The sequence below is a fragment of the Oryctolagus cuniculus genome, chromosome 6 (genome assembly GCF_964237555.1).
Source record: "Oryctolagus cuniculus chromosome 6, mOryCun1.1, whole genome shotgun sequence".
Taxonomy (NCBI): Eukaryota; Metazoa; Chordata; class Mammalia; order Lagomorpha; family Leporidae; genus Oryctolagus; species Oryctolagus cuniculus.
The window spans coordinates 79,738,207-79,763,419 of record NC_091437.1 but is presented as its reverse complement, the minus strand read 5'-3'; the positions used below and the strand labels follow the sequence as shown (position 1 = coordinate 79,763,419).

At 37.4% G+C, this 25,213-nt stretch overlaps 1 protein-coding gene across 1 annotated transcript in view; it reads right to left on the bottom strand.

The window, feature by feature from the left end:
• The window catches only part of RP1 (RP1 axonemal microtubule associated), a 315,423-nt gene that overhangs the window by 246,706 nt on the left and 43,504 nt on the right, over positions 1–25,213 (bottom strand). The window contains exons 4-5 of the mRNA XM_017341307.3: positions 17,615–17,778; positions 1,712–1,798 (exon numbers count right to left, since the gene is read on the bottom strand). Of these exons, the coding sequence (XP_017196796.3) occupies positions 1,712–1,798; positions 17,615–17,778 (251 nt within the window). The remainder of the gene's footprint in view (positions 1–1,711; positions 1,799–17,614; positions 17,779–25,213) is intronic.

The window sequence follows — 25,213 nt, the reverse complement described above, 5'->3', positions numbered from 1 at the left end:
CTATACTATCCCAGTCTGTCAACCTACTCAGTTATCACTCTATATTTTTAAATATGGAAAACAGTTGATTGCTTGACAAGAAAAGTCTAATTTCTTTTTTTACTATCAAGTGCAATGGCATTTCTTTTCTCCATTTAGTAATTTCTCTATTTCCAATTTCTCTTTGAAATGTTTATATCAAACATGCCAATTTCCTTTGAAATTCTGTATGCAAATATTTTCCTATTTAAAAAGAGATGCTTATGATTGTTCCTGGCTCTTGGCTTCAGTCTGGCCCAGCTACAGCTGTTGTGGCCATTTGGGGACTGAACCAATGGGTGAAAGATAATAGCTTTCTCTGTTTCTATCTCTCCTCCCTCTCTGTCACTCTGCCTCTCAAACAAATAAATTTTTTTAAAGGAATCAAGATTAAAAGCAATGTGATTACTTCATGGAAATATTCTATCATTGCTCTGTTATGAAGCCAGTATTTATATTCAAATCCTCTCAGGTTGTAAGGACTTATTGGCTTATTTAAAATCTCAGATTTCAAACTTCTAAACTGTGTAATAAGAATTTAATAAAAAATTCTCAATCAAATATCTACCATCTTGATCCAACCAAATGAACAAATTATGTAAAGGTTTTACATTCGCAGAATAAAACTTTGAGTCATGAGTATGTCTCCTCTTCACTGACATTCTCAATACTTTATAATGAGAGTCCTTGCCATAGAAAGACAATACCAATTTTCCAAATGATTTCTATATCATTCCTTTACAATACTTAATAATCTTTCCAGATCACTTGACAAACATCTCATCATTCCAGCTTAAAATTAATGCAGTAATGCTTATCAATTATCAATCAAATGAGATGGCATGAGGATTAACTATAATTTTCATGAATTAGCTTATTATAAAAGGAAAAGATACTGATAGTATATATGCTCTATTAACATATTTTAATTTCATACCTCAAAATTTGGCTATCAGTCCTCAAAAGCTCTACAACTATTTCATATAGAAGCCAGATAGTAATTTTTAAAACTAACCTCTAGTTAATTTTCTCATGTATTATAAAAGAAGAGCAACATTGTCAAGAATATCACAAATGTGACTTAAGTTCTTTGTATTTTGAGAATTTGCTTAGTTACTTTGAAAAGTTAGAAGATGTTAACATATCATACACAAAAATGAATTATATACTGTATGATTTTCAGTGTTGGATACCTGCATTTTCTGACAATCATGGGAATAGTAGAATTTTTATGCTGAATAACATAGAAAATGACATATAACTATAGACAATTTATATCTAAGTGATCATTTATAATATTATATAAAATGATATAGAAAATTTATCTCTGAAAATACTCAATTGGTATTACCTTGCCTAACCTGAGTACACTAAGTTTCAGAGCTAGCATCTTTTAGACTATTATTTCATCAACATAATGATGTACCTTTGAAATATTTTGAAGCAAATGACATAAAGCTAGTTATCTTTTCCTCATCAGTGCAAGTGTGCCAAGAATATATGTGAGTTTATCTGGAATCCCAAGTATTTCATTTTGTTTGCAAAAAGATGAAAGAATTCCTTAATTGAGACATTTCTCTCAATCAGAAATTAACTAATTAACAGATGTATATGATACTTCTGCCTTGAGAAATACACTGATTAAAAAGTTCAGGTTTGACTCTACCAACAAACTATAAGCATACATACTTACCTCCTTACAGTGCCAGGATGGGGAGTGTCCAGAATTGGTATGACCAATACGAATCTTAAAGAGTGTTCCAATGTCTCCAATTTTGATCTGTAAAGGAGCCAAGGAAGTATCTTTCAATGTAATTTCACAAAATCCATCTTAAAACATTTAGATTAGAACATTATATATTAATACAGGGTCATCTCATCATGGAAATACTAGGATTATAAACATGTGCACACACCTAACAACAGCACACTAAAATACAGGAAGTGAAATTGAAAAGGACTCAATGGAGAAATAACTGGAGACTTCAATAACTCACTTTGAAAAATGGATAGAGAACTAGAGAGAACAATAAGGAAATAGAAGACTTATGAGTCATTAGACTTAACACTCTATTCAATAACAGAGTACAAAATTATCAAATTTCTACAGAAAATTCACCAAGAAAGACCCACATACTATGCAACAAAACAAGTCTTGAAAATTTATAAAGACTGAAGCCATACAAAAAACTTGTCCAAACACAATGTAATGAAACTAGAAATCAACACTACATGGAAAACTGGGAAATTTTAAAATACACAGTAATTAAAACAACACACTCACAAGCAACACATGGTTTAAGGAAGAAATTACAAGGAAATCAGAAAATACTTTGAGGTAAATGAAAATAGAAACATGTCAACTAAAAATATGGAATAGAGTGAAAGCAGAACAGAAAGAGAAATTTATAGCTGTAAATATCTACATTTAAAAAATAAAAATACAAAATAGGTTAACTTTATATCCTAAGGAACCAGAAAAAGAAAATTAAACTTGAGTTGTGCTCCCCTAAACTTTCAGAAGGAATGAAATAAAGATTAATATGTTGACAAATACAACAGAGAATAGGAAGCCAATGAAACAAAAAGTTGATTCATTGGGGGAAAAAAAAATCAACAAAATGGACAAACTTCTAACTAGTGCAAGAAAAAGGAAGAATCAAATTTCTAAAATCAGAAATGAAATCAGAGGTTTTACTATCAACCTTACAGAAATAAAAAGGATTATAAAAGAATCCTATTTACCATTGTATACCAAAATAGTAAATAAAACAAACTTGTAGAAACACAAAAACTACTGAAATTGACTCGAGAATAAACATAAAATATGGATAGGTCTATTTCCCATAAACAGAAAATATGAATAAAGGGATTCAATCAACAACAACAAAAAAATACTTCCTGGGTGATTCCAAGGTGGTGGAATAGCAACATCATGGTTTGATTTATGCAAGGCAAAATTAATATTTTTTAAATATTTATTTATTTATTTGAAAGTCAGAGGTACACAGAGATAGGAGAGGCAGAGAGAGAGAGAGAGAGAGGTCTTCCATCTGCTGGTTCACTCCCTCATGGACTGTAACAGCCAGAGCTGTGCCAATCTGAAGCCAGAAGCCAGGAGCCAGGAGCCAGGGGCTTCCCCTGGGTCTCTCAAGTGGGTGCAGGGGCACAAGGACTTTGGCCATCTTTTTACTCCTTTCCCAGGCCATAGCAGAGAGCTGGATTGGAAATGCAGCAGCCGGGTCTCAAATCAGTGCCCATATGGGATGCCGGCACCACAGGTGATGGTTTAACTCGCCAGCCCCAAAAATTAATATTTAGAAAAGAAGAGAAAGTAAACTCTTAGGATAAAGCTGTGGGAGAACCACAATAGGAGACACTGCAAAAGCAGTAGAAATGGTCCAGACCCACACCGAATAAGCAAATACATGACAAAAGACAACAAAAGCTTGGATCTGGGGAGGAAGATGCCTGCTCGGCAAACCAGGTGAGAAGGGAATCCATGGGCCCACAGCACCGTTGATACAGCAGAAGGGAGAGCTTGGTGAACTGCCTTTAGAGTTCCACGCAGACCCGCTAAGACAACAGGTGAAGGAGGAACCAGAGGCTGGGGAAAAAAAGAAAAAGCATCACATCTCTCTCCCTTCCCCCTCCCTTATACAGCAGATACCTGCAGACATCAGGAGGAGGGCTCACGCCATTTTTGGACACAGGCAAGCAGTTGCCACCTTAACTCCCATTTGCATGCTCAGCAATAAGAAGGGTCATCCTCCACCTGGTCAGCAAGAGACACAATTCAAAAGAATTCCTGGCCAGCGCCACGGCTCACTAAGCTAATCCTCCGCCTACGGCGCCGGCACCCCGGGTTCTAGTCCCGGTTGGTGCGGGATTCTGTCCCAGTTGCTCCTCCTCCAGTCCAGCTCTCTGCTGTGGCCCGGGAGGGCAGTGGAGGATTGTGGGGAGCAACTGGGAGCAACTCGGACTAGACTAAGTCACTGGAATTAAGACTTATTCTATGCATCTGCTCTCCCACAATATGGCGCTGAGAAGGGAGAAACAGCTTCTATACAGCTGCCTCCAGTTCAACCAATAAACTGTAGGACCTACTCCTGATTGGAGGAGAGCAGCGTACTCGGCGTGTGGGTAGCAGAGTTGGGATTGGTGGAAGAGGACTATAAAGGAGGAGAGAGACAACATGCACCAGGAACATCTAAGAGGAACACCTGTGCAGCCCCCGAGAGAGCCGGCCGGCGGTGTGCCGCTCCCCTGCGGAAGTGGGGAAAGTGGCCAGGGGGAACCGCCCTTCCACGGAGGTGGAAGGGACAGTAGCCAACCCGGGAAGAACCAGCAGCAAACCCGGGAAGGGCCGAGCAGACGAAAGAACAGCGCAGGGTCCTGTGTCGTTCCTCCACGAAGAGGGGGAGCGACATAATGGTGCCGTGACTCAGATATGAAGCCTAGGCAGGGTTTAGTGTCGTTCCTCCACGAAGACGGGGAGCGACAGAGGATGGCCCAAGTCCTTGGGCCCTGCACCCGCATGGGAGACCAGGAGAAGCACCTGGCTCCTTGCTTCAGATCAGCGCAGTGCGCCAGCCGCAGCGCACCGGCCGCAGCGGCCAATGCGGGGTGAACCACTGGAAAAGGAAGACCTTTCTCTCTGTCTCTCTCTCTCACTGTCCACTCTGCCTGTCAAGAAAACAAAAAAAGAGAGAGAGAGAGAATTCCTTCCTCCTCTGCAACAGCTACACTGTGCCAGTCCAACGGGAGGGGAGGAGAAATGCCATCTGTGGGAATCTCCTACCTTCCCAGCACTACTGAGAAGTGAGTGGGACTGCAGCAGGTGGGTACTTTGTGAGCCTGTGAACAACAGACTTAACCAGAAAGAAAAACCCAGCTTCCCCACAGACACCAAATCAGGTTGGGAGGACCACACACAGACAGCGGCTCTGGGAACACCTTAGTTTCCTTATAGTCAGGACTTCCTAACAGGGTGAAGAGGCCTCACTGGCACCCCATAACCCAGAGAGCTCTGGGAGCTAAGTCTGAGAAAACAGTGACTCCATAAGAGGAGGCAGGGTGTTGCTAGGTTCTGGGCAACCACAGTGTACCCCACCACACTCTCTGAGCTCCTGGGTTGCCTATAATAGCTCATTGCCGACCAACAGAGGTGACCACTCCTCTCCATCCAGCTATCCAAAGGAGAGCTACCATGCCCAACTAGGGTCTTAGCCTGAATAGAAGCCCCATGCTGGAATACTGTACAGAGCACCCTGGCCACACCCAGCGCACACCTCTTGGAATTCACTTAAAGTGTAGACATTCCACTAAGCCACAGTGACACAGACGAAAGATAAAAGCATTCAGAGAAAAAAAAATCTGCAAATGCTGGGGGAAAAAAAGGTAAAAATTCAAGGAGTAAGAAAAAGGAAGACACTGTGAGCCCCACAAAGGAACATTACAGCATTTCAATATTAGAAGGTGAAAATAAAGAGATTGAGGAAATGCCAGAAATGGAATTCAAAAAACTAATCATCATATTACTCAAAAGCAATCAGGAGCAAATTTATGAACTAAATAAAAAGTTATATATGACATGAATAAAAATTTTTTCCTGGAAATTGAGATCTAAAAGAGAAATAAAATGAAATATTGGAAATGAAGGATTCAATAGAAGAAATAAAAATGCAATGGAAAGTCTTAACAACAGAGTTTGTGAGGCAGAAGAAAGAATATCTGAGCTAGAATATAAATCTCTGGAAATTTTGGTCAGACCAAAAACAAGAGGGAAGAAATTAGAAAACTAAAAAGCACTGTTGGATATCTACAGGATACTATCAAATGACCCAACATATTGGTCTTAGGAGTCCATGAAGGCATGGAAAGAGAGCAAGGATTAGAAGGGCTTTTCAGTGAAATAATAACAGGAAAAAATCCCTAATTTGGAGAAAGAAGGAACATTCAAGTACAGGAAGCATACAGAACTCCCAATAGATATGAATAGAAAAGATCATCACAATGACACATGATAGTCAAATTCTCCACAGTAAAACATAAAGAAAAGATTCTAAAATGTGCACAAGAGAAATGGCAGATTACTTTCAGAAGCTCTCCAATTAGACTCACAGCAGACTTCTCATCAGAAACTCTACAGACTAGGAGAGAATGGTGAGATACATGACAAGTCTTAAGAGAAAATAACTATCAACCCAGAATACTGTACTCCACAAAGCTCTCATTTAGGAATGAAGATGAAATAACAAACAGAAATTCCATAACAAACAGAAATTGGAAGAATTTGTCACCACTGATCCACCCTTAGAAAAGATGCTTAAGGATGTGCCATACAAAGAAATACAGAAACAGGTTCATCACTATGAAACAAAGTGAAGGCAGAAAATCTCCCAGTAAAAGTACAAGGAAAATCAAAGTAAAAAATAGGAATATTTACGGAAAAATGGCAGGACAAAGTCATTACTTATCCATAGTCAATTTGAATTTAAATGGCCTCAACTCTCCAGATAAAAGACACAGACTGGCTGAATAGATTAAAAAACAAAACCCATCTATATCCTGCTTACAATAAATACATCTCACCAACAAAGATACTTGCAGACTGAAGGTGAAAGGATGGAAAAAGATACTCCATGCTAACAGAAACCAAAAAAGAGCTAGTGTAGTCATCGTAATATCAGGCAAAATGGACTTCAACACAAAAATTTAAAAGAGACAAAGAAAGGCACTATGTAATGATTAAGGGATCAATTCAACAGGATGATGTAACTTATAAACATATATGCACCTAATTACAGGGCACCTGACTATTTAACAGAAATGTCAAGTGACTTAAGAGAGAGACATAGACCCTAATACAATAGTAATGGGAGACTTCAATACCCCGCTTTCAACAACGGACAGATCAACCAGAAAGAAAATAAGCAAGGAAAAAAGAGGGTTAATTGACTAAAAGGACCCAACAGATATCTACAGAGCTTTCTCTCCTACAGCTGCAGTATAGATATTCTTTTCACAATGCATAGAACATTCTTTAGGATTGAACAGATGGTAGGCCATGAAACAAGTCTCAACAAATTCAAAAAAATCAAAATCATATCATGCATTTTCTCTGACCACAATGGAAGGAAGTTGGTAATCAACAACTCAGGAATCTCTAGAATATATGCAAATACATGGAGAATGAACAACATACCTCTGAACAAACAGTGGGTCATTGAAGAAATCAAGAGAAATCAAAACATTTCTGGAGACAAATGAAGATGACAATACAACATATCAAAACTTATGGGATACAGCAAAAGCGGTGCTAAAAAGAAAGTTTATAGAAATCAGTGCCTACATCAAGAAATTAGAAAGGCATAAAAAAAATTAGCTACCAATGCATCTCAAGGATCTAGAAAAACAACAGCAGACCAAACCCAAAGCTAGTAGCAGAAAAGAAAAAATTAAACTCAGAAAAGACATAAACAAAATTGAAACAAAAAGATACAAAAGATAAGCAAAATGAAGAGCTGGTTTTTTTGAAAACATAAACAAAATTGACACACCTTTGGTCCTAAAAAACAAAAAAAGGTAGGGGTCTTGCTTCATGGTTCTGCATGTAGAAATCCAATTTTCCCAGCACCATTTATTGAATAGACTGTCCTTACTCCAGGGATTGGTTTTGGATCCTTGATCAAATATAAGTTGGCTGTAGATGTTTGGGTTGATTTCTGGTGTTTCAATTCTGTTCCATTGGTCTATCCATCTGTTTCTGTACCAGTACCATGCTGTTTTGATTACAACTACCATGTAGTATGTCCTGAAATCTGATATTGTGATGCCTCCAGCTTTGTTTTTGTTGTACAAGATTGCTTTAGTTATTCGAGGTCTCCTGTGTCTCCATATGAATTTCAGCATCATTTTTTCCAGATCTGAGAAGAAGGTCTTCGGTATCTTGATTGGGATTGCACTGAATCTATAAATTGCTTTTGGGAGAATGGACATTTTGATGATATTGATTCTTCCAATCCATGAGCATGGAAGATTTTTCCATTTCTTGATATCTTCTTCTATTTCTTTCTTTAAGATTTTGTAATTTTCATCGTAGAGATCTTTAACGTCCTTGGTTAAGTTTATTCCAAGGTATTTGATTGTTTTTGTAGCTATTGTGAATGGGATTGATCTTAGAAGTTCTTCCTCAGCCGTGGCATTGCCTGTGTATACAAAGGCTGTTGATTTTTGTGCATTGATTTTATACCCTGCTACTTTGCCAAAATCTTCTATGAGTTCCAATAATTTCTTAGTAGAGTTCTTTGGGTCCCCTAAATAAAGAATCATGTCATCTGCAAAGAGGGATAGTTTGACTTCTTCCTTCCGATTTGTATCCCTTTAATTTCTTTTTCTTGCCTAATAGGTCTGGCTAGAACTTCCAAACTATATTGAATAGCAGTGGTGAGAGTGGGCATCCATGTCTGGTACCAGATCTCAGTGGAAATGCTTCCAACTTTTCCCCATTCAATAGGATGTTGGCTGTGGGTTTTTCATAAATTCTTTGATTGTATTGAGGAATGTTCCTTCCATACCCAGTTTGCTTAGAGTTTTCATCATGAAAGGGTGTTGTATTTTATCAAATGCTTTCTCGGCGTCTATTGAGATAATCATATGGTTTTTCTTCTGCAGTCTGTTAATGTGGTGTACACATTGATTGTTTTGCACACATTACACCATCCCTGCATACCAGGATAAATCCCATTTGGTCTGGGTGGATGATCTTTCTGATGTGTTGTTGCATTCTATTGGAAAGTATTTTATTGAGGATTTTTGCATCTATGTTCATCAGGGATATTGGTCTGAATATAACCCTACCATGCAACCCAGCCATCCCACTCCTTGGAATTTACCCAAAGGAAATGAAATTGGCAAACAAAAAATCTGTCTGCACATTAATGTTTATTGCAGCTCAATTCACAAAAGCTAAGACCTGGAACCAACCCAAATGCCCATCAACAGTGGACTGGATAAAGAAATTATGGGACATGTACTCTATAGAATACTATACAGCAGTCAAAAACAATGAAACCCGGTCATTTGCAACAAGATGGAGGAATTTGGAAAACATCATGCTGAGTGAACTAAGCCAGTCCCAAAGGGACAAATATCATGTGTTCTCCCTGATCGGTGACAACTAACTGAGCACCAAAGGGGAAACCTGTTGAAGTGAAATGGACATTATGAGAAACAGTGACTTGATCAGCTCTTGTCCTGACGGTTGATGTACAATGTAATACTTTATCCATTTTAGTATTTTTTTTTGTTCTAGTACCATGGGTTGAACTCTTAATTAACACACAATTATTCTTAGGTGTTTAAATTTTAACTGAAAAGTGATCCCTGTTAGGAATTTGGAAAACATTATGCTGAGTGAAATAAGCCAAACCCAAAGGGACAAATACCACTTGTTCTCCCTGATAGGTGACAACTCACTGAGCACCAAAAAGGAAACCTGTTAAAGTGAAATGAACACTATGAGAAACGGTGACTTGATCAGCCCTCACCCTGACTGTTGATGAGCAGCTTAATATCTTATCCCTCTTAGTATTTTTTTTGTTTGTTCTACTTAATACTTTTGGTTGAATACTGTAATCAATACACAATTCTTCTTAAGTGCTGAAACTGAACTGAAAAGTGATCACTGTTAAATATAAGAGTGGGAATTAGAGAGGGAAGAGATGTGCAATTCGGGACATGCTCAAGCTGACTTACCTCAAACGGTAGAGTTAGAAACATACCAGGGGATTCCAATTCAATCCCATCAAGGTGGCATGTACCAATGCCATCTCACTAGTCCCAGTGATCAATTTCTGTTCACAATTGATCATTATGATAGGACTAAGAACCAAAGGGATCACATAAACAAGAATAGTGTCTGCAAATACTAGCTGATAGAATCAAAAAGGGAGAGAATGATCCAACATGGGAAATGAGATACACAGCAGACCCATAGAATGGCAAATGTCCTAAACAGCACTCTGGCCTCAGAATCAGCCCTTAAGGCATGCGGATCTGGCTGAAAAGCCCATGAGAGTATTTCAGGCATGGAAAGCCAAGACACTCTGGGGAAAAAAAAAAAAAAAAAAAAACCCTAAAATCTCCGTGAGTGAGATCCCAGTGGAAGAACGGGTCATCAAAAAAGGAGGTACCTTTCTCTGAAGGGAGGAAAGAACTTCCACTTGACCATGGCCTTGTCTAAAAATTATCAGAGTCAGTGTAGGATCTTTGTCCTTAGTATGCTGTACATTGAGATTTAATGCTATAACTAGTACTCAAACAGTATTTTTCACTTTATGTTTCTGTGTGGGAGCAAACTGTTGAAATCTTTACTTAATGTATACTAAACTGATCTTCTGTATATAAAGAGAAACGAAAATGTATCTTGATGTGAATGGAAGGGGAGAGGTAGTGGGAAAGGGGAGGGTTGCAGATGGGAGGGACGTTATGGGGGGGAAGCCATTGTAATCCATAAGCTGTACTTTGGAAATTTATATTCATTAAATAAAAGTTTAAAAAACAAACAAACAAAGGAGAGAGAAGACACAAATTAATAACATTAGAATGAAAAAGGAAATGTAACAACAGATGCCACAGAAATAAAAAGAATCATCAGAAATTACTATAAAGAGCTGAATGCCAACAAACCACAAAACCTAGAATAAATGGACTGATTCCTGAACTCATATGACCTACCTAAAATGAGCAATTAAGACTCAGAAAACCTAAAGAGACCAATAATCAATACAGCAATCCAAACAGTAATAAATACCCTCTCAAAAAGCCCATGAAAAGATGGCTTCACTAATAAATTCTACCAGACATTTCCCCCCAAAAAAAACCCTTTTATTTAAGGAATATAGACTTTATGCATCTCATAAATACAACTTTAGGAATATAGTGATCATTCCCACCATATTCACCATCCCACCTACTCTCCCAACACTCCTCCTTCTCCCTAAGCCCATTCCCAATCCCATTCTCCACTAAGATCCATTTTCAGTTAACTTTATAAACAGAAGAACTCTTTACTTAGTAAAGAGTTCAAAAATTTGCACAGAAAAAAAATCAAAACAAACAAAAAAATTCTGCTCTTCAACAGATGAAACAAGGGTTGTTAAAAGTCATTGCATCTTGAAGTTCATTTCACTTTTTTTTTTAGAAACTTAATTAACTTAAAAGAAGCAACCAAAAATGATACATCTTTTGGGATCACTTAGACAAAGATATAATACAACTCTTTGAGGACAGAGTTCCTGCATGGGAAGTTAGTGCACAGTGACTCCTGTTGGGAATTCAACAATTAACACTCTTATGGATGAGTTCAGTGATCACCCAGGGATCTTGACATGAGCTGCCTAGGCTATGGAAGCTTTTTGAATCCACAAACTCTGTCAGTATTTAGACAAGGCCACAAGGAAAGTGGAATTTCCCTCCTCCCTTCAGATTAAAGTACCTCCTTCTTTGATGAACACATCTTTCCACTGGGGTCTCACTCACTGAGATCCTTCATGTAGGACATTTTGTGCCACAGTGTCTTGGCTTTCCATGCCTGAAATGCTCTCATGGGATTTCCAGTCAGACCAGAATGCCTTAAGGGGTGATTGTGAGGTAATGGTACTATTTAAAGAGAACGTCATTCTTTGAGTCTGCTATGTAGACTGTTTCCCATGTTGGAGTCTTCCCTCCTTTATTCTTTCTATTATTATTACCATACCCTTAATCCTATACATATGATCATTTCAACATTTAAGATGGTATTTTTACCATCCAGCTTAAGCCATACCATCGTGAACATGCCAGATCTCATTTGATCTCAGAAGCTAAGCAGGGTCAGACCTGGTTAGTACATGGATGAGAGCCACCACATATTTAAAGAAGAGCTAACTCCAATTATTCTCAAGCTATTCAAAACAATTGAAAAGGAGGGAATCCTCTCAAACTCCTTCTACGAAGGCAGCATCATCTTAATTCCTAAACCTGAAAAGATATGAGAAAGAAAGAGAACTACAGACATATGTCCCTGATGAAGATAGACACAAAAATCCTCAACAAAATAACAGCCATCAAATCAAACAACATATCAGAAGGAAATATCCCTGATATGCAGTGTTGGTTCAATATTCACAAATCAATCAATGTGATTCCCCACATTAACAATTAAAGAACAAAAATCATATGATTATCTCTATAGATGAAGAGAAAGCATTTGATAAAATACAACACCTTTCATGATGAAAATTCTAAGCAAATTGGGTATATAAGGAATATTCCACAACACAATGCAATTTATGACAAACCCATGGCCAGGATCCTATTGAATGGGATAAACTTTGGAAATTTATATTCATTAAATAGTTAAAAAAAAAGAATATAAAATCAATACACAATCAACAGCCTTTGTATACACAGACAATGCTACATCTGAGGAAGAACTTATCAATCCCATTCACAATAGCTACAAAAAAAAAAAAAAAAAAAAAAAAAAAACAAATAACTTGGAATAAATTTAACCAAAATGTCAAATATCTCTAAGAGGATGATTATAAAACATTAAAGAAAGATAGAAGAAGGCATAAACAATGAAAAAATCTTCCAGGTTCATAAATTGGAAGAATCAGTATCATCAAAATATCCACTCTAAGGAAAGAATTTTACATATTCAATGCAATACAAATCAAAATGCAAATGACGTGCTTCTCAAATATAGAAAAAATGATACTGAGATTCATACGGAAGCACAGGAGATCCCAAATAGCTAAAGAAATCTTATACAACAAAAACAAAACTGGTGGCATCACAATACCAGATGTCAAGACACACTACAGGGTAATTATCATCAAAACAACCTAGTATTGGTACAAAAATAGAAGGATAAACCAATTGAATGGAATAGAAAATCCAGAAATCAATCTATTCATCAATAACCAATTTATCTTTTACAGTGGTGCTAAAATCAATCCCTAGAGCAAGGACAGGCTCTTCAACAAATGGTCCTGGGAAAACTGGATCTCCACATACAGAAGTATAAACCAAGACCCCTACCTTACACCTTACACAAAAATCAACTCAAAATGGGCTAAAGACATAAATATATGACCTGATGCCATCAAATTATTAGAGAACAGGGGAAACTCTGCGAGACATTGGCATAGGCAACGACATCTTGGAAAAGACCCCAAAGGCACAGCCAATCGAAGTCAAAATCAACAAATGGGATTACATGAAATTCAGAAGCTTCTGTACTGCAGAAGAAACAATCAGCAAAGTGAAGAGGCAACCAATAGAATGGGTGAAAATATTTGCAAACTATACAATTGATAAAGGATTTAAAATCAGAATATATAAAGAGGTCAAGAAACTCAACAACAACAAAATAAAAAACCCAGTGAAGAAATGAGCAAAGGATTTAAACAGACACTTTTCAAAAGAGGAAATCCAAATGGCCAACACACACATGAAAAAAAAAATTGTTCAGGACTGCTAACCTTCAGAGAAATGCAAATCAAAACCACAATAGGGGTCCAGCACTGTGGCACAGTGGGGAAAGCTACCGCCTGTAGTGCTGGCATCCCATATGGGTGCTGGTTCCAGTCCTGGCTGCTCCACTTCTGATCCAGCTCTCTGCTGTGGCCTGGGAAAGCAGTAGAAGATGGCCCAAGTCCTTGGGCCACTGTACCCACGCTGGGAGACCCGGAAGAAGCTCCTGACTCCTGGCTTCAGATCAGCACAGCTCCAGCCATTGCAGTCATCTGGGGAGTGAACCAGCATATGGAATATCTTGCTCTCTCACTCTCTCAGGAAAGTGAAGAGGCAACCGACAGAATGGGAAAAAATATTTGCAAACTATGCAACAGATAAAGGATTAATAACCAGAATCTACAAAGAGATCAAGAAACTCCCCAACAACGAAACAAACCACCCACTTCAGAGATAGGCCAAGGACCTCAAAAGACATTTTTCAAAAGAGGAATTCCAAATGGCCAACAGACACATGAAAAAAATGTTCAGGATCAGGAGCCATCAGGGAAATGCAAATCAAAAACACAATGAGGTTTCACCTCACCCCAGTTAGAATGGTTTACATACAGAAATCAACTAACAACAGATGTTGGTGAGGGTGTGGGGAAAAAGGGACACTAACTCACTGTTGGTAAGAATGCAAACTGCTAAAGCCACTATGGAGTCAGTTTGGAGATTCCTCAGAAACCTGAACATAGCCCTACCATTCAACCCAGCCATCCCACTCCTTGGTATTTACCCAAAGAAAATTGAATTAGCAAATAAAAGAGCTGTCTGCAGCTCAGTGTTTACTGCAGCTCAATTCATAACAGCTAAGACATGGAATCAACCTAAATGCCCATGAACAGAAGACTGGATAAAGAAATTATGGGATATGTACTCTATAGAATACTATACAGCAGTAAAAAAAAATGAAATCTGGTCATTGCAACAAAATGGAGGAATCTGGAAAACATCATGCTGAGTGAAATAAGCCAGTCCCAAAGGGACAAATATCATATGTTCTCCCTGATCAGTGACAACTAACTGAGCACCTCAAAGGAAACCTGTTGTAGTGAAATGGACACTATGAGAAACAATGTCTTGATCAGCCCTCGTCCTGACTGTCAAGGAACATCTTACTATTTTATTCCTTTTAGTATTTTTTGTTCTACTTCATACCATTGGTTGAACTCTTTAATTAACACACAATTATTCTTAGGTGTTTAAATTTTACTGAAAAGTTATCCCTGTTAAATATAATAGTGGGAATAAGAGAGGGAGGAGATGTACAGTTCGGCACATGCTCACTCGGACTTACCCCTAATGGTAGAGTTAGAAACGTGCCAGGGGATTCCAATACAATCCCATCAAGATGGCATGTACAAATGCCATCTCAATAGTCAAAGTGATCAGTTTCAGTTCATAATTGATCATAATGATAGGATTAAGTGTCAAAGGGATCACATAAAAATAACTAGTGTCTGCTAATACTAACTGATAAAATTAAAAAGGAGAGAACGATCCAACACGGGAAGCGGGATACACAGCAGACTCATAGAATGGCAGATGTCCTAAACAGCACTCTGGCCTCAGAATCAACCCTTAAGGGATTCTAATCTGGCTAAAAAGCCCTTGAAAGTATTTCAGGCATAGAAAGTCAAGACACTCTGGGGAAAAAAAAGTGCTAAATGAAAGATCTCCGTGAGTGAGATCCCAGCAGAAAGTACGGGCCATCAAAGAAGGAGGTACCTTTCTCTGAAAGGAGGAGAGAACTTGCAATTTGACAACAGCCTTATCTAATAAGATCAGAGTTGGACAACTCGGGAGGCTTCCACAGCCTTGGAGGCTCATGACAGGAGCCTCAGATGATTACTGACATCATATATAAGAGTGTCAATTGTTAAGTCAACAACAGGAGTCTCTGTGCAGTTACTACCTATGTAGGACCTCTGTCCTTGGTGTGTTGTACTATGTGAATTAACGTTATAACTAGTACTCAAACAGTACTTTATACTTTTTGTTTCCTTGTGGGTGCAAATTGTTGAATGCTTTACTTAGTATATCCTAAATCTATGTTCTGTATATAAAGATGGTTGAAGATGAATCTTGATGTCAATGGGATCGGAGAGGGAGTGGGAGATGGGATGGTTGCGGGTGGGAGGGTGGTTATAGGGGGAAAAAGCTGCTATAATCCAAAAGTTGCGCTTTGAAAATTTATATTTATTAAATAAAAGTTAAGAAAAAAGAAAACTATAAACCAATATCCTATTTAAATAATTATGTAAAATTCTTCAACCACACTAGCAAGTTCAATCCAGAAGCATGTTAAAAGAATTATATACCACAGCCAAAAGAGAATTATCCCATGAATGGAATTTGGGTTTACACAAAAAATCAATGCCAACACATCATATATACACAATGAAGGGAGAAAAAAAGGTATCATCATCTCAATGGATTCAAAAAATTGTTTTGACAAATTCCAACGTATTCTCAAGACAAAAATTTTCAAAAATAATAGGAATAGAACATGCAGAAGCACATTTATGAAAGCTCACAGACATCATACTCAAAAGTCAAAGACTGAGAGCTTGCCTTAAAATCAGGAGCAAGACAAGGTGCTATCATTCAGATATTCAATGTAATCAAAAAGCCCATATGTTAAAGTCTTGTTCCCCAGGCGTGCAATTTACCCACTTTTTTAAAAAAAATGAAAAAGAAAAGATCTCTACAACAAAAGTATGAGGAAAAAGGAAAGACTACGGGAAAACAAGAATTTGCCTCAGGACTTTTTTAAGAAAACAATTCATCAGAACAAATGAAACTATGGCCAAAATTGACAGAAAATTATTAAACCTAATGAAGCCAACTCCTCTGTAAGCAAGAGATCAATGTAGCAGAGCCATAGATCAAGCAAAGGACCACAAGAAAACAAAATGAACTTAACTGTAGATGGGTAACATCACTCAGAAAAAAAGTATCAAATTATGAAAACAGTTTCTTATCACAGAAGGAAATGGGAAATGGGAAAGAGGGAGTAACAGTGCTCCTTTTATATTGCATATTTAAAATTATTTGGCTCTAAAAATTTTGTAATGTATTATTTTATTTAAAAGCAAACATGAAAAATAAAACAGCAAAATAAAACAAAAATAGCTCTATTTTGGGTATAGTTATTTCTAAAATTATTTCTAAACATGTAAAATAATGACATCTTTTTTATTTATAGTGACTATCAACTCAAAAAATTAGTTTCTTTACATATTAACTCACATGTTTAAAGGTTAATTCAAACTAATCTAATGGGAACACTGGTTTCAAATGATTCAACCTCTTCTGTGTAATACGTGGACTATGTAAACAGGCTGTAACTTACCAAACACCCAAAAGTCCATGGAGAGCATACTGTAATTATTTAAGAAAGTTCAAAACAGTCTTTCCTGGCTGTGATTTTATTGACACAATAAAACCAGCTGTTAGACACATGCAGATAATCATTCAATAGACATTACTAAGCACTTATAAAATGCTATGGTCTGGGCCCACTTCAAATCTTGGCTTTGTTAATATTTCTGACTTTAACAACATAGCACTGGTTTGCTCTGCTTCATCTTTTCTGCCTCTGTTTCTGGATCCCAATCTCAATGTCTCTAGCCATTGCCTAACAACTTGATCAAAACTAATACCTTATTACAACTTCGTAGCTCTTCTTTTTCATAATTTCGGTTCTTTTGACCTTCACTTTGAGACTTAGCTGCAGTCAGAAAGACATAAGCTCTTGCTACTGATAGCCACACATATAAAATCAATGAATGTTGACCATCTAGTATTTTCCTCTACCTATCATCACTTCCCATACAGAGACTTACTTATGTCAAATCTGCTTGATAAAAAATCTGACATATTAAAAAACTGTTATGGATTACATATGATTGATATTCTACAGAGCAAATTGTGTTATAATAAGAAGAGCTCAATTTGATAGGCTGCATTTATTCTAAGGTACCTTCTAGCTGTATCACTTATATTAGCATGCTTTACTACTTACAGTAAAATTGTCTTCATGACCATCCTGAAATTGAGCCCCATCTGTTCCATAAAGATATATGGGAGCTGAACTTCTGAGTTGTCCATACAGTACAATATAAATCTGTGAAGTAGTCCCTGCATTTGGCAAGTCACTGGTGATTATGGAAACCCTCCAGTTATCACCTATAGAAGCAGAAATAACAAACAGCATTATGACAACTTAAAGAAATGGAAGACAGAGACAGCATGTTATCCATCATAAAGCTAGGAGAGTTGAAATAGGCATAACTTACTCTTCTTGATCCTCCCAGGAAAAATGCCATAGAGTTTAACTGTTTCATATTTAAGACTTGATTTCCTAAGTACTCAACAAAATTACTATGTGTTTTAATGTGACTATGAAAACATTCCCCACAGGATCTTTAAGAATAAATGTAGAGAGACATCCTTGTCCTATTACAATTGGTCCTGCCTAGAGATACAGAGTCACTACATAATTTATCTAAAACTCCCCATATTTTGACAAAAGGTCTGCAGTATTCTTAGGTATAACATGTAATATGTGTATTCGTTTTGATTTTTCTAAAATTAAAAATTATGTAGGGGCTGGTATTGTGGTATAACAGGTTAGGCTACCTCCTGCAATGCTAACATCTCACGTGGGCACCAGTTCAAGTCCCGGTTGCTCGATTTCCAATCCTGCTAATGTGCCTGGGAAAAGACCCTTCAATCATGTGGGAAACCCAGATGAAGTTCCTGGATTCTGCTTTGGCCTGGCCCAGCCCAGCTATTGCGGACATTTGGGGAGTGGACTAGTAGCAAATAGAAGATCTCTCTTTCTCTCTCTCTCTCTCTCTCTCTCTCTTCCTGTAACTCTGCCTTTCATTAAATAAAACAAATCTTAAAAAAAAAATAAAAATTCTCCTTGATTTGGCAGCACATATAATAAAATTTAAAATATGTAATAACTCATATAAGACTGTAATTTAGAATCAGATGAGCTAGAAAGACTTTGAGAAACATTTGGTACAAATTACTTCTTTCTTTTTTTATTGTATCACAAATTAATATGTGAAATAACTTAAAAAATCAGAGTAATTTTGTGCTGACCAACAACAAATAAAGGCAGTATCAGAAAATAAATGATTCCTTGTGAATATCAAGGAATTGACAAAACATTATAATGCATTAATAGTGATATAATTTCCTATGATTTCAATTTAATTTTGCTAAGTTTCTTTGGGGTAAACATCAAAAAGTTCATCTCTAAGAGAAGTGAAGTAATGAGAAATTAAGGAGCACATTTAAGACTACACAAAAGAAGAATAGAAAGCAACAAAAGTCAAAACAATTGACTTAAGAGAGTCCACTTATTAGATTGTGATTTTGTCTCTCCCAAATTTGAGTTAAAGTACATTTGCCAATTTCATTATTCAAATAAATAATCAAAGTCTAGATTTAAAATTTACTTACATGGTATATGTTAAATTAATACAGGATTGTAAAAATCTACATTAAAACAAAAAATTTTTAATTTCTACAACACATCATAAAAAGCATAGTAGGATGCCAAATAATCTTGGTAGGCAATCAGTAAGTAAAAACACATTTTTAAAAATCAGTGGAGAATGATAAGTCATTGTTAACAAAAGCAGAAGCAACTAAATTGCACTTATAAACTAGAGAGCTAGAAAAAATTCAGCTGTTTTCTATAGAATAACTGGTATGTAGGGGTTTTTTGAATAAAATGAAACAAAGCTCTTCAAATTCTCCTCTCTTAGAAATGCAGCAAAATAGTTCAGGGCAAAATCAATACTTGCTAAAAGTGCAAGGTCAAAATCAATAGGAAAAGAAATTACATTTTCCAACAATCAAGAAGGAAAAGGATGAAACATGTAGGAATAGAAATAGAAATGAAAACAATGAAATACAATGCCTGTTTACTACAGGTTTTGCACCTCTCTGAATCATTAAATTCATTAAAACTTTAGGCTTTTTTTTTTTTTTTTTTTTGGACAGGCAGTGTTAGACAGTGAGAGAGAGAGACAGAGAGAAAGGTCTTTCTTCCATTGGTTCACCCCCTAAATGGCTGATACAGCTGGCGCGCTGCACCAATCCAAAGCCAGGAGCCAGGTGCTTCCTCCTGATCTCCCATGAGGGTACACGGCCCAAGCACTTGGGTCATCCTCCACTGCCTTCCTGGGCCACAGCAGAGAGCTGGACTGGAAGAGGAGCAACTGGGACAGAATCTGGCACCCTGATTGGGACTAGAACCCGGGGTGCCTCTGCCACAGGTGGAAGCTTAGCCTAGTGAGCCGCGGCACTGGCTAAAACTTTAGCTTTACAAGGGAATACTATAAAAACTATAGTAGGATCTAAAGATCATGTATCATGATTCATTTTTAGTTTATAACTAACACATCAAACAACCAAAATGTAACAAGTCACTAAGTCTTTACTAGGTTTCCAGTATCATTGGAAAATAGAAGAAAAAAAAATGTAAGATGATGTCTTTGTTCTCCTTTATCTTATAATTTATCTGGGATAATAGGCCAACTACTTAAAAAGAAAACAATCAGAACATTCTTAACATAAAACTTTGGTGAAATGAAGACAGATCACAGAAAAACTAACAAAATGAATATGAAAAATTAAAATGAGGGAAAAAAGAACAAACAATGTACTAAACTTCTTGTCATAATCTTTATAAAGTAGAAACCAAGAGACAAGTGGGACAGAAGATTTCAGAAACTTGTAGGGCACCTAACCCATCTTTCTCAGAAATATTATAGAAGAAAAAAGGTGAATTTAAAAAATTCTAGTAGCCTCCTTAATACTTATACTCATATTAGGTCCAAATTTGAACAACTGGTTGATGGAACCAGAGAAAAACAGAATGCAGGCAGTGGGCAAATAGTGTCATGAAAAAATGAAATAACTATGAGATATAAAATAAACAGAAAATTTGAGTAATCTTGTATGTTCTAAAAAAATAATAAATGATTTTGGTTTAAGACATTTCTTCACAAAGAACTTTAGGTCCAAATGTGTTTTCCATCAAATCTTTTTTTAAAAAAGATAGTACAGTCCTGCACAAACTCAACTCATTGCTTGAGAAGAGGATAACTCTAGTACCAACACCAGAAAAAAAATGGTATAAGAGAACTACGGAGCCATAAATCTCAAGAGCATAAATGAAAATATTTTTAACAAAATTATTGTTAAGAAAATAGAAGCTTTTGAGATTTTTCAATGAATTCAAATGTTTTAACATCCAGAAATTAATTCACCATGTTAGCAGAATAAAAGAGAACAGGAAATGATACTCTGTATCATTATTCATTCCAGAAATGCAAATTAAAACCACAAAAAGATAGAGCACTATTTAAAAAAGACTAAAAACAATGAAAATCTCAACCTTGGTAAAGATGTAGATCAACTAGAACTCTCATGCTTATCAAGAGAGAATATGAAATGCTGAGATACTTTGGATCAATTTGTTTCTTGTAAAGTTAAATAAACTTTTCATCTATCCTTGCAATTCAATTCTAGTAATTTATCCAGAGAAATAAACACACATACAAAAGACTTATATATGAATTCTCATAATAGGTTCACAACAGCCCAAAAGTGGAATGATCCAAATGCCCATTAACAAGTGTATGGACTGAACTGTGTTCTCAAAAAAGATACATTCAAATAGTAATCCTTTACATGTAAATGTGACATTATTTGGAAATAGATTCATTGCATATGTAATTAAGATACAAATTAATAATTAATTATGACATGAGGTGGCAAGATGGTGGAATAGGAAGTGCGCTTACTGTTCTAGTCCAGGGAAAGATAGTTTAAAAAGAAGAGGAGAAAATACAGCCTCAGGGAACAGTTAGGGAGAAAATGATAGAGGAACTCCATGCAAATTAGAGGAACACCATGGACATATGTGGAGGGTGTGGATGTGCACAACTCATGATCCCAGCAGCCAAGAACCTCAGTATCAGCTTCGAAGAGTGAGGTGAGTGAGGTGAGACCAAACTACATCAGCCCAAGCCACTGGCAATAAAGCTACTGGAAGAGCCTGGCAGGAGTCTGAATAGGAGCCCAGTGGGGAACAGCATACCTGTCAACCTAGAGGAGAAACAAAGGGGGCACGTTTCTCTCTTCCCAACCACTCTGCACCAATATCCTGTAACAAGCCAAGAGAGGGCAGGAACCATTTCGGACATGCATAACAGATGGACCAGCTAGTGTCCACGTACCCAGCAACCAGCTGAACAGAAATGCCTGAGTCTGGCTAAGAGAATTGACAGGGGCTGGGTGCTCCTGACTGTGGGAAGCTTGTATGCCAGGACTGGGAAAACACTGTGGCTGTGTAGGAGGGCTCAGAGTATGGCTGGAAATTTGGGCAGTCACTGTGGGCAGCTCCACACTTGAGGCTCACTGATTCCCTAGTGAGGGTCACTGATGCAGGATCCGTACTTACATCAAGAACTGCACAGATCCTTTGTATGGTTCTTGTGGCAGTACAGACAAATACTTTACACAATGGGGCTTATGCCCAGGCACTGGTCTCCTTTAAGGAGAGGTGACCATGAAATTACACCAACAGAGCAGAACAAACCTCTCCTCTGATATGAGAGAGAGAGAGAGAGAGAGAGAGAGAGAGAGAGAGAGGAGTGTCACCTTGGAAACTCCCTACACCCTAGAGCACTGAACAGACTCCCTGGCCATGCTCAGCACATGCCTGTGAGTACGCACTGAAACAGCAGATATTCCACTAATCCACACAAACATGATCCAAAGATAGAAGCCATCACAGGGAAAAAAAAAGAAACCAATAAGTATCTCCACAAATGCCTAATAATTAAATGCACCAATCCAAGAAACAAGAACAAGGAAGACAACATGACACCCCCAAAAGAACAGAACACTTAAACACTAGAATGGGAAGATAAAGAGATTGAAGAAATGCCAGAAATGGAATTCAAAAAATTGATCATAGGACTACTTAGAAGGAATCAGAAGCAAATCTATGAACTAATGAAATATGTACATGAAAAGAAAGAAAATTTCCCCAATAAAATTGAGATCTTAAGAAGAACCAAAACAAAATATTGGAAATGAAGAACTCAATAGAGAAATAAATAAAAAAAAAATTGCAGTGGAAAGCCTTAATAATAGACTCGGTGAAGCAGAGGAAAGAATATCTGAGTTAGAAAAAAATCTCTGGAAATTTTAGAATCTAACCAAAAAAAAAGGAGGAGGAGGAGGAGGGGGAGGGGGGGAGGTGTGAGAGGGAGGAGGGGGAGGAGGGGGGAGGGGGAGGAGGGGGAGGAGGGGGGAGGGGGAGGAGAAGAAATAAGAAAACTAAAAAACACTGTTGGAGATCTGTGGGATACTATTAAATAACCCAACATACGGGTGTTAATAGTTCCTGAAGGTGTAGGAAGAGAAAATGAATTAAAAGGTGTTTTTTGTGATTTAATTACAGAAAACTTCCCTAATTTGGAGAAAGAAAGGGATGTCCAAGTACAGGAACCACACAGAACTCCTGGTAGACAGACATGACCAGAAAAGGTCTTTATCATGACACACTGTAGTCAAACTCTGCACAGTAAAACATAAAGTGATCCATTACCTAGACAGAAATTGAATCAGTAATAAAGACCCTCCCAACAAAGAAAAGCTCAGGGTTGGATAGCTTCACTGCTGAATTCTACCAGACATTTAAAGTAGAACTAACTCCCAATTCTTCTCAAACTATTCAAAACAATTGAAAGAGACGGAATCCTCCCAAACTCTTTCTATGAAGCCAGCATCACCTTAATTCCTAAACCCGGAAAAGATGTAGCAGAGAAAGAGAACTACAGATCAATTTAGCTAATGAAAATAGATGCAAAAATCCTCAAAAATAGCAGCCAATCAAATCCAACAACACATCAAAATGATCATTCACCTGGACAAAGTGGGATTTATCCCTGGTATGCAGAGGTGGTTCAACATTCACAAATCAATCAATGCAATACATCACATTTACAAACTAAAAAACAAAAACCATATGATTATCTCAGTAGATGCAGAGAAAGCATTTGACAAAAAACAATATCTGTTCATGATAAAAACTCTAAGAAATCAAGTATAGAAAGAACATTCCTCAACACAATCAAGGCATTATATGACAAACCCATAGCCAGCATCCTATTGAATGGGGTAAAGTTGGAAACATTTCCACTGAGATCTGGAACCAGACAAGGATGTCCACTGTCACCATTACTATTCAGTATAGTCTTGAAAGTTTTAGTCAGAGCAAGAAAAATAAATTAAAGGGATACAAATTGGGGAGGAGGAGTCAAATTATCCCTATTTTCAGGTGACATGATTCTACATATGGGGAATACAAGAGTCCAGTCAGAGACTACTGGAACTTACAGAAGAGTTTAGAGAAGTTAAAACTCTTTAAAACATATAAAATCAATGCACAAAAATCAATAAACTTTGTATACAGAGACAATGCTGTGGCTGAGAAAGAACTTCTAGGATCAATCCCATTCACAATAGCTACAAAAAAAAAAAAACTAAAATACCTTGGAATAAATTTAGCCAAGGATGTCAAAGATCTCTATGATGAGAATTACAAAACATTAAAGAAAGAAACAGAAGAAGACATAAAAATGAAAAAAATTTTCCATGTTCACGAATTAGAATAAATATCACCAAAATGTTCATACTGCCAAAAGCAATTTACAGATTCAATGTGATACCAACAAAAATACACAAGGACATTCTTCTCAGATATAGAAAAAATGATGCTGAAATTCATACGAAAACATAGGAGACCCCAAATAGCTAAATTAATCATATATAACAAAAACAAAGCTGGAAGTATCACAATACCAGATTTCAAGAATACTACAGGGAAGTTATAATCAAAACAGTCTGGTACTGGTACAAAAATAGATGGATAGACCAATGGAACAGAATAGTGCGGTGGGGGGGGGGGCTCCAATCAAAAAGGAAACAAAGTTGCTAAGCCTTCGCTCAACAAGGCCGCTAAGCCTTTGCTCGAGTTTGCCGCACTTCCACATCCCAGTAACTCAGCGTTTCCAACAATCCAAGATGGCCGCCGGGGGAGATACCTAGCCTGACGGGAGACTTTCGTATTCATGAACAGTATATGTCCTTGGTTGTGATAGGCCCTTGAGGGCATGCCCGGCTCGTGTCCTTCCTTACCTTTCAGCTGTTTGGCTCGGTTCACTTGTGCCCTGGACAGTGCCCTTTCTGTGTCTATAAATGCTCTTCCCCTCCCAATAAAGTCAAGAACCCAGCCGCGCCCTGGGCATTGACTGATCTCCCAGCTCTGGTGTGGTTCTCTTGCCACGGACACTCATCATCCCGCTTGGCCCCTAGCTCCCCAGGCTGGCCCTGAGGAGCTCTATTGGACCTGCTGCCCCATAGCGAGCAGCAGAATAGAAACACCAGAATCAATCCAAGCATCTACAACTAACTTATCTTTGACAAAGGAGATAAAATCAATCCATAGGAAAGTCTTTTCAACAAATGGTGCTGGGAAAACAGGATCTAACAAATCTAAGACCTGATAGCATCAAATTATTAG